Source organism: Hippocampus zosterae, chromosome 11 (assembly GCF_025434085.1).
Source record: "Hippocampus zosterae strain Florida chromosome 11, ASM2543408v3, whole genome shotgun sequence".
Taxonomy (NCBI): domain Eukaryota; kingdom Metazoa; phylum Chordata; class Actinopteri; order Syngnathiformes; family Syngnathidae; genus Hippocampus; species Hippocampus zosterae.
The window spans coordinates 8,758,412-8,769,957 of NC_067461.1; the positions used below are offsets into that span (position 1 = coordinate 8,758,412).

Genomic DNA, 11,546 nt, shown 5'->3' on the forward strand with positions numbered 1-11,546 from the left:
GTGCCATGATGGCTTCATTCCAGCGGCTCGCTTTGTGAGCGAGGGGTTAGAGAAGCTGTGCGGAGGCGAGCCGAGGGATTCGAGTGGGCATCAGCTGTAGCGTGGCGGCGGTCAGAGGTGAAGGCGGCTAATGGACAGTGCTCATCCATCATGAGGCTCCGCAGGCCTGTCAGGGGCCCGCCGAGAGGAGCTGCCACTCTCGGCTTCGCCTGCCGACTGACACCAACTGTCTTTGCACGCTGCCAAAAGCAGCACGTGATCGGCTTGACGGACGGGAGACGCTGACGCCCACAGAGTGCAGTCAGGTCCTATGTTTGTGAAGGGAAAGTGCTGTTGGACTCAACCACAGCAATCCCTACACCACGATACAATTTGTTTGTTTTTTTGGTTAGTTTTTTTGTCTTTACCTCACAGACTTCGTATCGGTCTGTCGTCGTGAAAGAGCTGAGCCAAAAGCCCTCAATTTACCATTCGATCTACGTTCGAAACCCTCACCTTTTGTCACGAGCTACGGGGTTATGACCGAAAGAACGAGATCCCGGATCCAAACGGCTGGAATGAGTTTTCTCTGCAGGGTGTCCAAGCTCTCTCTGAGAGATAAGGTGATAAGCTCGGGCATCTGATTAGGATGCCTCCTGGTGAGGTGTTCTGGGCATGTCCCTTAGGAATAAGGTGAGAAGCTCGGTCGTCTGGGAGGGGCTCAGAGTCGAGTGGCTTCTCCTCCATGTCAAGAGGAGGCAAATGAGGTGGCTCGGGCATCTGATTAGGATGCCTCCTGGACGCCTCCCTGGTGAGGTGTTCCGGGCATGTCCCTTAGGGATAAGGTGAGAAGCTCTGTCATCTGGGAGGGGCTCAAAGTCGAGCCGCTTCTCTTTCATGTCGAGAAGAGCCAGATGAGGAGGCTCAGGCATCTGATTAGGATGCCTTCCTGGTGAGGTCCACCGGCAGGAGGACCTGGGGACGACCCAGGACGCGCCGGAAAGCCTTATCTCACCCATCTGGCGTGGGAACGCCTCAGGATTCCCCAGGAAGAGCTGGAACAAGTGGCTGGGGAGATGGAAGCCTGCGCTTCCCCGCTAAAGCTGCTTACCCCGTATAAGCGGTAGACAATGGATGGATGTTTTTACCTCAGTGATTGAGGTTATGAATGGTGTAAGATTATATGGTCCAACATGTCCACGGACCAACAGAATGCCTGCTCTTGCTTCCCCAGTAATTTTCCTTTTGATTAATTCATATTTATGGTCTGCAAGTGTTTTTAACCACATATTTACCGTTCATAGTAGTCACTTAGTGACTATAGTGTGTTTATACTTAGAAATTTGGGTTACGTCTTGCTCCTGTAAATGAAGGGCCCCCTCTATACAGAATATCTGAAGGGGTGGGAAATGACCCCAAAAGAGGTCGAGATACGAGTCTGCAGTTTTAATCTATCCTGTTGGTTCAATGTCAAAATGTGGAACTTCTCCCTGTTCTCCGCAGACCTACTTCAATGACAACATCCTCACACTGATCAGGACGCTGGTCACCGGAGGAGCCACGCCGGAGTTGGAGGCCCTTTTGGCCGAGGAAAATGCCCTGCGAGGAGGCTACAGCACGCCGCAGACGCTGGCCAACAGAGACAGGTGTCGCGTCGCCCAGCTCGCTCTCTACGATGGGCCCTTCGCTGACTTGGGGGTAAGAGGATGTTTAAGCGGAGATGACACATTTTGACACTAGCCCGGCAGCACGCATTTCGACGCCTGCGCTCGTCGCCGTTCTTAATCCGATGTGAAGAACGGCGATCACGCAATGCAGTCCCTAGTGGGCGGCGAGCGCTTTTCTACACGAATGATCGTATTTACGTTCTAAACATGATGTCGTATGGTGTGACTTCTCGAACGCGCGCCCATGCGTCTTGTGTTGTCACCAGGACGGCGGCTGCTATGGGGATTTGTTCTGCAAAGCGCTGAAGACATACAACATGCTGTGTTTTGGCATCTACAGATTGAGAGATGCCCATCTCAGTTCACCAAGCCAGTGTACAAAACGGTAAAATATCTGCATTTAACATCTCAATGATGGAATTGATTGGTTCCAGTGTTCAATGCGCCCCCACTCGTCCAAACACGGTATTCCAATTAATATTGTGTTTGTGAAAAATCAAGCATAAAAATCCAGGTGTTTTTAGCTGAGGGGCGGCCATTTTGCCGCTTACTGTTGACTGAAAATGACATCACAGTAGTGATGGGCTCAGTTTGAAAATATCACATGACCAAACCCCGAAAAGGGGGTTTGGTCAGATCTGGCCCCCTTGACTTTGACACCTGTGCCTTAGGCACTGCAATGTCATTTTCAGTAAGTGGAAAAATGGTCGCTCCCTCAGATGTATAAAACCGGGTGGACTTTGCTGAAATCCTATTCGACAAACTAGACCTGTCACAAACAAAGATAGACTCTAGCTTTCCGAAGACCCTCACTGAGATAGGACTTAGAAAACTCAGTGCACGCCATTGCTATTCTTGCTGTTTTTTTTAACCATTTTGCCGACGTTCCTGACTGCGCTCCATGTCGTCCGCGCAGATACGTGATCACCAACCCACCGTACGAGTTCGAGCTGGTGCCCACAGACTTGATCTTCTGCCTCATGCAGTTCGACCACAACGCGGGCCAGTCTCGGACCAGCTTGTCCCACTCGTCCCACTCCTCTCATTCCTCCAGCAAGAAGAGCTCGTCCGTCCACTCAGTCCCAGCCTCCAACCGGCAAAACCGCAGCAGTAAAACCCGGGAAGCCCGAGACAAACAGAAGTACGTGCGCTCAGCGTCGCGTGTCCGACGCATGCAAGCTTTGTGTTTTCTACGTGCGGTTTATCCGTGTTCTCGGTGTGTTTGTGTGTGTGTATGTTGTGAGTTTTTGGGCGTGTTGTGTTCTGCTTCCTTGCTTCTGCTTTTCTTTCATATTCATCTTCACTGTGTCATCACAACATCACATCAACTCTCTGGAATGCATGTAGACAAATTGCTCAGTCTAAAAAAATGACTTGTCCGGCAAATTGTGGTTGGACAATAGCCTAAAAGTGCAAAACTACACACACACACATTAATGGTACTGTAGTTTGATATTGGCGTACCTGCCGTAACAATGTCACTTATCCGGGCAAACGATGAAATATTCAACATTCTACAATTAAACATTTAAACAATTAAAACATGCCCTTTCAGTAATTGCCACATGTATCAAAACAAGTTAACGCCGATAAAATATGAAGACATCAAAACACTCAACTGGCGTCAGTGCTAGTGGGGACCGCTGTGTGTAGTTGACATCCAGTGTTACTCACTGTGTCTACAAAGGGGACTTTGCGAGGATTTGGCTGATTTCTACTTGACAGAATATTCAGAATTGAAACAAGGGGACAAAAAACTAGAAACACTACTTTGGGTATTGCGGTAAATGTCATCCCCCATGAGCTGTGTTTGTCATTTTGTCGTTCGCGGTGCATCTGCTTCACTGCATGTTAGCAGGCACTTCTTCCTGTTGTTATAAGATATTATAAGAGTTTCACCTCTATGTTGCCCTTTATATTTTTAAAATTTACAACCAAGGAACCATTAGGGCCACATTGAAAAGAACATTTTAATTGAAATTTTATTTATTTATTTTTTAAGCAAAGTGCGATTTATTTACACATTCATTCATTTATTTAGGCGAAAAAATGTCTTCTTTTTTGGAAACAAAATACATTTGAAAATTTTAGTACAAGATCATTTTTGGGGAATAAAGTCTGATGTTTTTCCAAATAAACAGTTGTATGTTTCCGATAACAATCCCTTAAACCATCTCTATCAAAAAAGCAACATTAAAGATTGAAGTTGAAAATAAACCAAAAGGGGCGGTTCAAGTCGAAAATTGTATTTAGAAAGTTGTCTTGGTTTAATATGTTTGAAGATATTTATAGTTATATATTTATGTTAATTTAAAAATATTTTTAATCATCATATTTTTCTCCAAACGTATTTTACAACAACAAAAAAGTCACCTATTTGGGGTTTTTGTTTTTTCTTTTTAGTGTGGCCCTAGGAAAGAGCACCAAAGAAGCACAGTTGTGAAAAGCATGCAGATGAGTCAATCATATTGTCCCAAAATAATCATATAGTCATTTATCAGCCCTTAAAGTGAACTTGTATGATGTTTGACTTTAGTGGTCTGTCCCTTGTGTACTTGCTGTGCAGACTGTAAATACTTCCGTACTCACAGTAGATTACTCGCCTCTCTCTCTGAAGTGCAACAAGGATGAATAGAATGGGCCCAGGTATGCAAGTTAACGATTCTGCATGACTTGGCAACCTTGACGTTCAATCATAACCGCGTCCTCTGCGGACGTCGTTATGATGCGGGGGGGAGTTTGCTTTGATTTACGACCTTCACTTAGAAACATGCCTCACCTTTCAGTTTCGCTTGAAAGCAAACACCGCTGTCGCTCTTTCCTCCTCCCGCCCCTCCTCTTCCTCACCGCCCGAGCCCATCGCTGCCATGCATGACGTTGACAAACTTTCTTTCTTTGTTGTTGTTTTTTTGGGGGGGGAGGGTTCTTCTCTGAACTCTCCCTGCTGTCGTGGCTTTGTTGCGCCATCTATCTTTATCATTTCCTTTCAACTTTGAGATGCTTTGCAATGTGTGAGAGGGCCGTGTGTTTGCGCATCTCTCCCTCCTGGTGCTAGCAAGACGACTTGGAGCGTGATTTGGGCGGAAACACGCATGTAGGTCACATCGATTTGAATCCTCCCAAAGCAGCCGCGGGACTTTCTTGGGGGGGGTGTCCAGCTTTGCGAAAATTGGTCACACTGAGAAAGTGGGAGGCGTGACTGATCGCGAGCTTAAATTTTTGGGGAATGCGAGTCGTATGAGTCTCTCTCCTCCTAAAACGGCAGCACTTGACGTGCAGCTTTGAGGCGACAGGTTGGCCGTAACGGAAGCGGCGAGACGCCAGACGTTTTGCCCCACCGCGGGCGCGACGCCACACATCAAATGTAGTGCGCGGCACCCGAAGCTCTGCGACATGCGCGAAATCCAGGCAAATGAATCTCCACACATGCGAAACACGCAAACTTTGCCCCACATGACAAAAAGTTCAAATCAAATTTTTACAAGTGGTCCGGGAAGTGATAAAAAAAATTAAATAAATACATAACCTATGAGGTCACAAACACACTCGTCAATCGCTTAAATTTTGATAACCCACAAATGATGGCCTCAACGAGACGCCTAAATGATTTGGCAAGTTGACGCGTGGCTAAAATGTGAGCAATTAAGGCATTAGTCTCTTACGTGGTCCACGTGAGTCCTCGGTGTACTGCTCCTCTACCGTAGCGAATGCGCAGTACCAAATATTACCATCACATGTTCCCTATACATTTACATTTAGAATTTTAGATACTTGTTGGGGCGGTAAGGTGACCCAGTGGTTAGTTAGCGCGTCAACCTCACAGTGGAAAGGTACCAGCGTCGCCCTCCCTGTGTGGAGTTTGCATGTTCTCCCCGGGCCTGCGTGGGTTTTCTCTGGGTATTGCGGCGTAAGATTACATCAGCACGAGAAGGCACGCTAAGCTAGCGCCATATTTTTAGTCTTTTTCATCTTATAGTTTTATACTGACGATGTGGACAAAAATTGACTGTAATTAGGACTAAAAATGTTGATCATGATTTTTCATTAAGTATCGGATCGTTTTTGTCATATTTTCAATATCGCTCCATGTTCTTATCATGTCTTGCTGCCGACCGCTTAAAATGAGACGGTTTGCTTTGATGCGTTGCAATTCTTCTTCCAAACTGACTCCGGTCTCTCTTTGTCTGTGTCACCTGGTTTGTCCTTGTCTCCAGAAAAGAAATGGTTTACAGATGAACCGGACAACAGCTACACAAGGAACATTCAGATCAAGCCCATGAGCACTCACATGGCCAACCAAGTCAACCAATACAAATCCACCAGTAGTCTGATTCCACCCATCCGAGAAGTCGAGGACGAATGCTGAACCGCTTTTAACGTTTCCGCTCGCGCACTCAACAAGACGCCTTGGAGGCGTGATAATGAGGAGGAGGACGAGAGGACGTGCTTTGGTCTTCTTAACAGGAGAACTGGACAGGAACCCAAAGTGGACCTGCTCTGTGTATACCTTTAATGTTCCTTCATGCTCTTTGGACATTGTTTTATTTATTAATGTATCAATAGAGATGTACATAATGACAATCAAATAACGCATTGTACAGCCCCCCACACACCTTTCCCCCCCTAGCACTTTGTTGGAATTATTCTTTGACGAGAGAGAGAGACAGAGAGGGAGAAAAAAAAGTACTTCCTGTAATGCTTTGCAATAGTTGACAACGGGTGACACAGCTTCTTGGAGGAACAAGGCTTGCATCATCGCCCCAAAGAACCCATCGGACGCCACTCTTCCAGCCAGCCGGGCTCACCGTTCTCCATCTTGTGTACTTCTGTTCTATTTGCACTAAAAACAACAAAAAAAAAACAAAGAGGGGCGGTGGGAGCAACCAAGAAGATCGTGAAGAAACTTTGCCCTCGGAGAAGAGACTATGAAGGAGTTAAAAGGGAGGAGCCTATCATGCAAATCATTTCATCCGGAGGGTCGCCTGAATGAAGAAACAGCCAAGCAGCCTCGGAAGGTTGACATGAAAGACGTTGCATCTGAACCAAAACCCAACCATGTTTGAGCAAAACGCAGCAGCAACTTTTGGGATCACAAAGAAAAACGCGCACATTAAAAAAAAAACTAAAAAAGGGAATGATGCCACATATCGCGTAAAAGTGGACGCCAACCGGGTTCCTCCTCTGACCGCTAGAAACTGCCTGGCACGGGTTTGGCATGGAGGCGCTTGGATGTTCTCCTCCGCCAATCCCAGATATCGATCGCCTCAAATCAATACAAAAAATAAAAAAAAATAAGACGTTGAAACTCTCAGGAGTGATGCTGCTCTGCGCTTGCGCTGCTCAAGGAAAGGCTCAAAACCTGGTTGGGCGGAGATGCAACGGTTGGAGGCTTGTGCTTTTCCTTTGGTGTTGGACTCCCAAAACATGTCTTTTTGCCAGAATCGAGGCAAAAAAAAAAAAAAAGCGTATCTATCAGTTATGTTTCTGCTCCCTAACATCTATGCTTTTATCGAAAGAGTATTTTTTTAACTCTCTAACCGCCATCTTCAGCCTGGCAGCTCGCCTCTGCAAAAGTCACCGCAAACCGAAGCTCACCTGGACAAATCAGCTCAAAGGAGCACCCTTAGCTCCAAAACACGCGGACTGAACGAAATGGTTTCAAGACTGATATCAATTAAAAAAAAAAAAATCAATCTAGAAGAGTTGTCACAAAAGCACGAATAGATGATAGAGTCGCTTCCTCCGACTGAATGAACGTATGCGTTTGACCTAAATTAGGTCCCGAGTGCCGAAAACAAAAGAAAGTGCACACTATTGCAAAGTGTGATCACGTTGGTTGTTTTTGTGTGTGTGTGTTTTTGTTTTTGTTTTTTTTCATTTCCCAAAATACAGTTTCAATCCAAGAGAGAACTTCTTGCCGCGTCTCTCGTCTAATAGGCTGTAAACGAAGTCGTACGTGGAAAAGACTTATGATATTGTGCCGTCGGTGTTTGTTGTAAACTCAAGCCCATTTATTTCTTACAGTCTAGACGCTCGTCTCTTTCATCGGAGCTAAAAAATAAAATAAAATAAATAAAAAAGCACGTCGGAAAAGCTTTCCTGTCCGTCTATTGGGTGTGGTGCAACTATACTGAAGCCTCATGCACATTGTCCTGAAGTGAATTTTTGAACTGTGATCACATCGTCGTCACACTTGTAGCAAATAGATTTCACAGAGAACAAACAAAAAAAAACAAAGGGAGCGAGAGATCGAAAAAGAGAAACAAACGACAACCTGTGATATTCCAAATTGAATGAGTACTATTCGAACATAGCAGCGACAATGAATCAAGATAGTTGGGAAGGTAGCACCAACACGGATAACTGAGAGAACATCCTTAATTTTCCTGCGTTAACATTCCATTTTTAGCGTCTCTTTTGTTTACAGATGATTTTTGTTTTTTTTTTGGGGGGGGGGGGTCCTTAAACATAATCACACTGTAACACTTTTCATGCTGCAAACTGGCTTGAACATGACTCCGCTGATTAATGCAATATTTGTCAGAATTATTTTTTTTTTTGGGTTGTAACGTGTCTCCTTGTCACGCGTCTCCGTGTTTCTCAGTGCGGTTTCTTTTTTTGTGTGTGCATGTGTTTTTGAAGTGCCATGAAGAGTTTGTAGTTGAGCATCCTTCAGTCATTCAGGGACACAAGCTCGCTTATTTTTGTTTGTTTTTTTTGGTGTTCATTTTTCACTGTGACGTTATTGTCTTGCGCCGGTGTAGAGAACATCCAAGTTGTCACAGCGCCTCTGCGCCGGTGCAGTGCCAGGCAGTGCTCGAAGGTCAAGAGGAGGACCCGCGTCCACACCCCACTATTCGCGACAAGTGGCATTCGGTGGCTCGCGTAGGCGTTAAGTTGCAATAAGGATGACTGAACGATGCACACGTTGTCCCCCCGCCCCCCTCGGCCAATCATCTGTGGCGCATCATACGTCACTGTATGTTGCACTTCATGAGTAGATCTATTTTTGCTGAAAAAGAATGGATAGAATCACTTATTTGTTGGGAGTTGTACGAGATATTCTAATATATATAACGCATACAGAGACCTGGAGTTGAGTCTTAAATAATGCATTTTAAAAAATGCATTTTTTTTGTGTTATTTTTAGCAGTGAATGGAGGATTTCAGGCATCACGTCATCGTCCACCGCAGCAAATCGGGAGTTTGACATAGCAGTCTATTTCTTTTGGATGTGTTCTAGACATGATGGATTATTTTGATGGTGCTGAGTTGATCTACCTGACTCTGTCAAATATAATCTGCTGATAAATATACTGTCTTGTACAAAATGTTTGTACATAGATTGTACATGGTTTCTTTTTGTATTTTTCTCAAATTAAAAATGGATGTATTTGTGTTCTAAACCGGAAAACCTGACTTTTCTGTTTTCTTTCGGTTCCGGCTCCGAACTTGAGCTGCGTCGGTAGAAATTCCACGACTGTTGTCACAAAAGATATTTTTAAATCCAAGCTATGCATTTCCCCTGAAAAAAAAAAATCAGTTTCCCAGCCCTCGCCGTCATGCCATGCTGAACTCACTTCATCATCAAAACCACGTTGATGTTGCTTCACATGGCAACGTTCTTTTCAGCCAGGAACTGTCAGATGCTCTTGGCATTGTGTCGCGCAGTCACCGAAGCAAGCCGCGTGATCCCTTTATTCGATGTGCCGGTTGATCGTCTGGCCCCGTGGCGAGAACGATTTCTCGCACATCGAGGAATGAGATCAACTTGACTTTGGACTGGGACTATATTGCTTTCTTCAGCCTTGGCGGACTGTGACTCTTCCGAAAAGGATCCGTGACTCATGACCGATGATGACTCTGGTCTTATATTAGTGGCGTCATCGCTTGACGGGTCTGACACGGAGGATATGGATTAAAAAAAAAAAATAGCATGTGGTAAAAATGTTGAGTGGCTGCGGAGATCCGAGGTCACAGTCTCCTGCTCCAGGGTGATGAGATTGAAGAAGACGGGTTTGAAATGTATCTTTTGTGACACTAGTCCCGGAACATACCGCACACCTCGTGACACATAATATTTATGGATGTTAAGGACTCAAACGATATTGTTGCCATTTTACTTCACCACTCAAACTCCACCGCAGGTTTTCTTCGATAGAATTTTAGATAGTCGGTAGTTTGTCGACCGCTAAGATGCACTCGTGACGGCCATCTTGTTTCGTTTTGTTTGGCACTTTAAATGACCGACCAATTGTTATCACACTGCGGTTGTAACTTATGTGCAACTTTTAACTTTAGGACTCAAACAACACATTTTCGAAATAAGTCCCTGGCCACTCTTCTGGATGCTAGATATGAAAGGGGTCATTTAGATGGGAAACTGTAAATTGTTATTTTATTTATTTGGGTATTTATTTTCTTTAACATACACCAGATGTCCACCACTCTTTAAAAAATATTCACCCTACATAAATTTCTTTGGACATATTTTCTTCAATGCCATAATGTTATTTTCTTTTATTTATTAGATTTGGGTAAATGTGAACATCTACATTAAAACAAAACTGATGAATAAGGTCCACTCAAAGAGCAAGCAGGTTTTTGCGGCGTGACACCCAAACGTTCATATAAAATCGGAAGATGAGTTTTCTGGTCCCAAATATTAAATATGTCCAAATTGCTTGAATCACTGTTTATTTTATTTTCTGTAATTTGCCGCCTGTTTTATTTTTGGTTGTTTTATTAATCAAATCATTCCTACTGCTCCTAAATGCATTTTATTCATTTCATTTTTCAAATGTTCAAGTCGAATTGACCATTCATTTTGTTGTCGTTTTTTACATTAAATAAATTCAAATGTAAAGCACAACTTTGTGAGCCAATATAACTGACCAAATGCACTTTGTATTTTTTAATCTCACAAACCATAGATGCCTATTTTAATTCATTTATTTGTTCGGTGATTTTGCAAATGTATTGACAATCCTTAAATAATATTTTTTTTAAAACAGCTACCTCTACATTATGTCTCACAGGATTCTGAAATACTGGCCAGATTTGTTTATATAGGTGGCAGAAATGTCAGCGCTCACTTTCAAACTGACTCGATGTAAATGACAGGTGCTGATAGATTGCACTTTTTGACCTTGACTAGGTTAAATCTAAAATATCATCGTCTTACACCACCGATCCCCAGCTGCAGGGAGGAGGAAGCGGGGAGGGGTGGGGGGGGGCATTGGTGACCCCTCGCTCCGAGCCACCACCAAACAGGAATGGTGTTGCCGCGTTAGTCTTGATTTACGTATAGTGACATGTTATTAGCTGCTCCATCACTTTCAGCTGTCACTCTGTCAGTCAACGAGGATCCACTGTGATGTCTGGGAATCGAATAGGCGGCGATAACGGTGCGTCTGCATCCCCTCGCGGATCTTAAGGGATGAGGTCGTGAATCAGCAGTCATGTTTGGTAATTCCAGTATGTGATGTCGCACGAGCATCAGCTTTACATACATACAAACCTTTTGGAGTCTGTATCTCTGCTGTTTTTTCCCCCACTTTGGGTCTTTTTACAAGAAAGTCAAAGCGTCAAGTGCTCAGACAATAAATAGTTGAGCAATCAGTTAATAACGCTCACCCAGGCAACGTATCGACATCCTTGTCATTATTTTGCAGTTGGCTTCTGATGCCATCCCAGCATAAAAGGAGTTTGCAAACTTGACCGGGGAGACGAAACCTTAGCTTAGCTTAGCGCTAGCTAGCTGGTACGACAGAACAAGGATGGATTTTAAAACTTTACTAAAAGCTAAAGAAACAGCCTGAGTTCTACCGAGGGCCAATTAGTGGAAAAGGTGGTGGAAGGAAGCTATTTTAGACCAAAAAGGAAAAAACTTTCTATAGG

General features: G+C 44.3%; 1 protein-coding gene across 27 annotated transcripts in view; it reads left to right on the forward strand.

Annotated features, from left to right (window-relative positions):
* kcnma1a (potassium large conductance calcium-activated channel, subfamily M, alpha member 1a) overlaps positions 1 to 9,060 on the forward strand; it is a 142,327-nt gene extending 133,267 nt beyond the window's left edge. For 20 of the 27 annotated variants that reach the window (XM_052079966.1, XM_052079969.1, XM_052079965.1 and 17 more), the window contains 5 exons: positions 1,483 to 1,677; positions 1,913 to 2,031; positions 2,563 to 2,787; positions 4,264 to 4,292; positions 5,861 to 9,060. In XM_052079966.1, coding sequence (XP_051935926.1) covers positions 1,483 to 1,677; positions 1,913 to 2,031; positions 2,563 to 2,787; positions 4,264 to 4,292; positions 5,861 to 6,012 — 720 coding nt within the window. In that variant the 3' untranslated portion in view covers positions 6,013 to 9,060. The remainder of the gene's footprint in view (positions 1 to 1,482; positions 1,678 to 1,912; positions 2,032 to 2,562; positions 2,788 to 4,263; positions 4,293 to 5,860) is intronic. The other 7 variants (XM_052079973.1, XM_052079981.1, XM_052079993.1 and 4 more) reach the window with 1 other exon arrangement.
* Positions 9,061 to 11,546: the final 2,486 nt, after the last annotated feature.